General features: G+C 16.8%; 2 protein-coding genes and 1 non-coding gene across 3 annotated transcripts in view; all 3 read right to left on the bottom strand.

Annotated features, from left to right (window-relative positions):
* Positions 1 to 111: 111 nt before the first annotated feature.
* On the bottom strand, positions 112 to 4,146 carry PGAL8A_00433500 (conserved Plasmodium protein, unknown function; the record flags this gene model as incomplete). Its single annotated transcript, XM_028673067.1, has 1 exon — positions 112 to 4,146. One exon carries the CDS (start codon positions 4,144 to 4,146, stop codon positions 112 to 114), a length of 4,035 nt encoding a protein of 1,344 aa, XP_028529557.1.
* A 654-nt stretch (positions 4,147 to 4,800) lies between these two features.
* PGAL8A_00433300 (ADP-ribosylation factor, putative) overlaps positions 4,801 to 5,875 on the bottom strand; it is a gene marked incomplete at both ends in the record, with an annotated part of 1,672 nt that continues 597 nt past the window's right edge. Inside the window, 3 exons of the mRNA XM_028673066.1 lie at positions 4,801 to 4,906; positions 5,021 to 5,168; positions 5,356 to 5,431. Of these exons, the coding sequence (XP_028529556.1) occupies positions 4,801 to 4,906; positions 5,021 to 5,168; positions 5,356 to 5,431 (330 nt within the window). The remainder of the gene's footprint in view (positions 4,907 to 5,020; positions 5,169 to 5,355; positions 5,432 to 5,875) is intronic.
* Positions 5,782 to 5,875, bottom strand: part of PGAL8A_00433400 — a 156-nt gene continuing 62 nt past the window's right edge. Inside the window, exon 1 of the small nucleolar RNA XR_003699240.1 lies at positions 5,782 to 5,875. This exon is cut by the window's right edge and continues 62 nt beyond it. This is a non-coding gene — a small nucleolar RNA (small nucleolar RNA snoR31).

Genomic DNA, 5,875 nt, shown 5'->3' with positions numbered 1-5,875 from the left:
AAAAAAAAAAAAAAAAAAAAAAAAAAAAAAAAAAAAGACAAAAAAAATAAAAAGAAGATAAAAAGAAGATAAAAAAAAAAAAATTGATGTAATGAATACATTAATTTATTACTATGTAATAACTTCAAATTTCCTTCTAATATATTTCCAAACATTTATATCACTCAAGTAACTAAAATTTGAAAAAAAATTTTTATAAATATTATTTTTCAAATTGTGAGTATCATTATGAATGCTTTGAATATCTATTATATATTTAAATATTTTAATATATCTATGCATAATATTGCGGTTGTATAAATTATTTTTAATAGCAGTTTTTAAAAGATATAGAAATTCATTCATCTCTTTACCAAATATATAAACATTATGATAATAATATTTATTTTTATGCATCTCTAAAAAAAACATTTCAGAATTCCATAAGATAAAATCAATAATTTGCAAATTAAATAATTCTTGATTCTCTTTGTAATTTTTTAGAAAAATACGCAAAAAAATTCTAATGTCTTTAAAATTATAAATATAATTATTGACTTTTTTATATACTTCATCACATTTGTAAAAATTACTTTTGGGTGATAAATTACTTTGATTTTTCAATTTTTCAAAATTTTCATATATACTTTCATTTACAATTTTATCTTCTTGTTTATCTTCAATTTTATTTTTATTTTTTCTATTTTTATCATCTTCTTCTTCTTCTTCTTCTTCTTTACCTTCAATTTTATTTTCATCTTTTCCATTTTTATCTTCTTCTTCTTCTTCTTCTTTACCTTCAATTTTATTTTTATCTTTTCCATTTTTATCTTCTTCTTCGTTTTTATTTTCATATATTTTACTTACTATGTTCTCTTCATATGTAGAAAAATTGGTTTTTAATGATAATTCTTCTATCTTTTTATAAATCGAATAAAAGAAAAAATTAATAAACTCCTTAACATTTTCATTATTATCTTCTTTTATAAGGTTAACAATATTTAAAACGTATGTATGAGGATATGTATTAAATTTTTTAATGTTGCATTTATGGAGAATTTCTAAAATTTGCTTCATTCTACTAGTTAATAATTTTATAACATCATAGTTTTCATTTTTCAAATTAGTAATATTAGCAATTTTAATAAAAAAAAATATATCATAAATATTTTCTAAATTTAATGAATTAATAAAATGATGTAAAAGAAAAAAGAACTTTTTCCATATAAATATTAAATCTATTGTAAAAAAAGAAATATACTTAAATGCTTTTATAACCACATAAATATCTTCATATAAATAATAGGAATACTGATCAATAAATGAAAAGATATTTGTGTCTATAAGGTTATATGCTATTTCTGAAACAATTCGAATAACATCAGGATTTTTATAAAATAATAAGCTTAATAAATATAAATTGTAAACAAATTTTAGTAAATGTACATTTCTAAAATTAACATATATGTGAATATCATGAGTTAAATCATAAATAAACTCAGAATCCTTAAAAATTAATTTGTTCAAGATAGAATTTTGTTTAAATAATTTTATGTTTTTTTTTTTTTTTAGTACTTCGTTTATTATATCATTATTTCCTTCTTTTAGTTTATTATCTGTATTTTTATAAGAATCTTGAATATTTTCCTTTTCATTTAAAAAAGTTTTTATATCTTCTTCTTTTTGTTCTTTTTGTTCTTTTTCTGAATCAATGAATTTACTCTTCAAATTTTTATTGCTATTGTTATAATTACCTATATTAGTGATGTTCATATGTTTTTCATTATCCAAGTCATATTTAATTTCTTTTATTTTATTACTATATTCATTATCATTGTAACTATTCATAGTTTCGTTAGTATTACTAATAATGTTATTATTTCCATATTGATTTATCATATATTTTCCTACTTGTTCAAAGTTTTTGTAATGAATTTTATTTATGTTTTTATATAAAAATAAACTATTTTTGTCATTATTATTAGTTCTTAATATGGTATACTTTTTATTTCTAAAAAAATTAGAATAATAATTTTCAAAAATTATTCCTTTTCTGTAATTATATATGAAAAAGGATAAAATTTTATTTATCTCATTATCTTTTAACATACTTTTTTTACTTAACAATTCTTGTTTACAACAAATCATTATATCTATATTAGAATTTTTAAATAGATCATAGTTATATAAAATATTCAATAATTCTTCTAAATCGAAAAAATTAAAATGATTAATAAATATATTTATTATTTTGAGAACTATTTCATCTCTTTCATTAAATTTCGATATCATTAAATAATGTAATAATTGTGACAAAAAATTCAAATATTCTTTTTTTTTCATCATGTTCGTATATTTTATATAGGAAATATAATTTTCCTTATTTTGTTTTTGCTCTTTTGTTTTTACATCATAAAATAATAAATCTGAAATTTCTTTTTGTTCTGGTATATTTTCATCTTTTAAAAATTCTAAAATTTTATTTATATCTTTCTGAAAGTAATTGAATATCATTTTAAATGTATCATTATCTATGTATTTATATTTTATTAATAAAGGAAGTAATATTTTGAAATGATAAAAATTAATATTTGATGAATGAACTGTGTATGTTTTAAAATAATTAAAAATATGTTGCAAAAGTGATATATTTATTTTTTTATGTATATTATTACTAAAATAGGTATATTCATTTAAATAAGCCAATAAAATAATGAAAGAATTCATATTAAACAAGTGAAATGATTTTGATAAAATTAAAATTAGCAAGTTATATATATTCAAATTAATGTAAAATAGTTTCAGACGATTCATATATTTAATTAAAAAAATTATGTTTTTGTCATTCAAAATTAAAGTTCTACGATTAACATTTATATTTTTTTTTTCATTTAGTACATATAAATAATATTTTAATAATTCTTCTAATGCATAAGTTAAATGTGCAAATCTTTTATCATATAAATACTCATTAATGTTTAGAGTTTTAAATCGATCTATATACATAAAAGCATACATAATATTTATCATATTTATCCTTTTACTCTCTTTAAATATATCTAAAATAGTACTTACATTTTCTCCTTTTTTTATTTTCTCATTAATTTCTTTTATTTCATCATCTACTTGAAACATATGTATATATTTGGTTATTATTACTTTATTTATATTATCATCTGTAGCACTATTTTTTATTTTTTCTTTTACAAATTCATCAAATTCTTTATTCTTTTCTAATTTTTCATGTTCATCATAATTTGTATTAGGATAACTATTAACATATTCTGTATTTGCATTATCATTAAACTCCTTTTTAATTTCCTTTACTGATTCATTTATATAATTATCTCTGTCAATGTAGAAATCATTTTTTATTTTTTTTAAAAAGTTGATACTTTCTAAATTTTCTTTCAACATTTCATCATTTATATTATCTTCCTTATTTGTTTTATCTATATGTATTTCTTTATTTTCTTCACTATCTATCTTTTCATTATCTCCATCATTTACTAAATCTTCTCTACCAAAATATTTATCTCTTTTTCCTTTGTAAAATGATCTGGGGAAATCATTCTTATAATTATTTAAAAAATCATTCATTAAATTAATATCAACATTTTCAACTAAATTTTCTTCCTTTTCTCTTAATGTAAATTTTTTTTTGTATTCTATTTTTTCTTCGAGAAATTTTTTTTTCAAAACTCTATCGTAATCATAGCTGTATTGCATTGTTAGTTTTTCATTATTTTTTATTTTTTCTTCTTCTTCTAATTTTTCTTTTTCTATTTCTTCTTTGCTTTTATCTTTAACTAAATTCGCTAAACTTCTAGGATCATTTTCATAATTACAAAAATTTATATCAAGTAAGTCTTTTTCGCTTAATGAATTTAATTCTTCTTCTCTTTTTTTTTCTTCTTCTTCTAATTGTTTTTCATCATAATCACATTCATTGAATATTTTATCTAATTCTTTATAATATTCTTCATAATCATCTTTTGTTTTTTTTTTTTTTGCATATTTTCTTATTATTTTCCTCTTGTATTTATGTTTGCAATTAGAAATTTTATTAATTACATAACTATAATTGTTATTTTTTACTTTTACACAATAAATATTTATAAGTAACAAAAAAACAATGAAAACAGAAAAATTAATACATTTTTGCATTTCTATTTTTTATTTTATTTTTTTTTTTTTTTTTACTTTTATTATATACATACAGATTTTCATTTACTTTTCATTTTATATAAAATATTTATTATGAAGTTTTAATTAAAAAAAAAAAAAAATAAAATAAAATAAAATATCTTAACACATTTTTATAAGTGTATTATTTTTTTATTTTTTATTTTTTTTTTTTTTTTCTACTAAACAAATGATAGCTTCAAAATATGTAAAATAAAAATAACATTTTAAATACTTTAATTCTAAAAATAATAATCGTTAAAATATTATTAACTACATTGATAACATTTCTAATATTATTATAATATTGGTATCATTTCAATTTTATGTATTATTTAATTTTTATTTTTTCCTTATGTTTAATAATTAGACAAAAAATTGCAATTTTTTTTATTATATATTTTTAATTAATTTAATTTATGACTTATTTTTTTATTTTGTTTAATAACAATTTATAATAATCATCTTTTAATATATTTATTTTTTTAATTTTTAATGAAAAAATTAAATGTTAATAAAAAAAAAAAAAAAAGATTGAGAATGAATCATTTTCAAATAAAAAAAATTTAATAAATAATAAAATGAAAAAAAAAAAATAAAGAGAATAAGAAAAGCATAAGTGAAAGATATTTATTTTTAAAAGCATAATTTTTTTTTTCTTTTAATCATTAGTTGGTTAAAAAGCCAATTCATTGAAGAATCTATTCCGTATCCTGTTTTAGATGAACATTCCGCTAAATGGCTTTTAATATAAAAAAAAAAAAAAAAAAAAAAAAAGTTTATATAAATATATATGATATATAGTTTTATTTTAAAAATTTTAAATATCATTTAATATTAGATCTATTTTTCTTACCAATTTTTATCAACAATTTGATCTATTTTCAGTTCTTTTCTAATATGTTCTAATAGCATGCAATTTTTTTTATCTTGTTTACTTGCTAAAATTAAAAAATCATCTATATGACTAAAATCTTGTAAAATTTTATAAAATCCCTTTTTAGCTATTGAAAAAAAAAAAAAAAAAAATTAAAATAAAAATATGAAATTAAACTAGAGATAATCTATATAAATTTGGTTATTATTTGTCTATTATATGTGAATTTTAACTGCTATATAAGCAATATTCCTATATATAAAATTTCATTTTATTATACATATGTATTATTTATTTTTTTTTTTTTTTTAAACCTATTTTTAGTCTTCCCCTGTCAGATACATCAATGAAATAAATAACAGCATCAATGTCTATCCTATTAATAGACACCTAAAAATTCCCAAAAGGAAGAAATTAAAGAAATTAAAGAAATAAAAAATATATATATATATATATATATATATATATATATATATATATATATATATATATATATATATATATATATAATATGATAAAAAGAATTTTTTTTTTTTTTTTTTTTTTTTTTTTTTATGTGTGTGTGTGTATGTGAGAGAGAGAGACAGACAGAGAGAGAGTTAGTGTGTGTGTGTGTGTGTGAGAGAGAGAAAAAAAAAATAAAAAAAAAAAAAAAAAAAAAAAAAAAAATATATATATATATATATATATATATATATATATATATATATATATATATAAAAAATAAATATAAAAAAAAAAAAAAAAAAAAAAATATATATATATATATATATATATACATATATATTTTTTTTTTTTTTTTTTTTTTTTCTTTCGCGCGCGCGCGCGCGCGCG

This window comes from Plasmodium gallinaceum (assembly GCF_900005855.1).
Source record: "Plasmodium gallinaceum strain 8A genome assembly, contig: PGAL8A_v1_119, whole genome shotgun sequence".
In the NCBI taxonomy this organism is placed as follows: domain Eukaryota; phylum Apicomplexa; class Aconoidasida; order Haemosporida; family Plasmodiidae; genus Plasmodium; species Plasmodium gallinaceum.
Note: the sequence above shows the minus strand (reverse complement) of the source record. Positions and strands in the feature narration are given on the sequence as shown.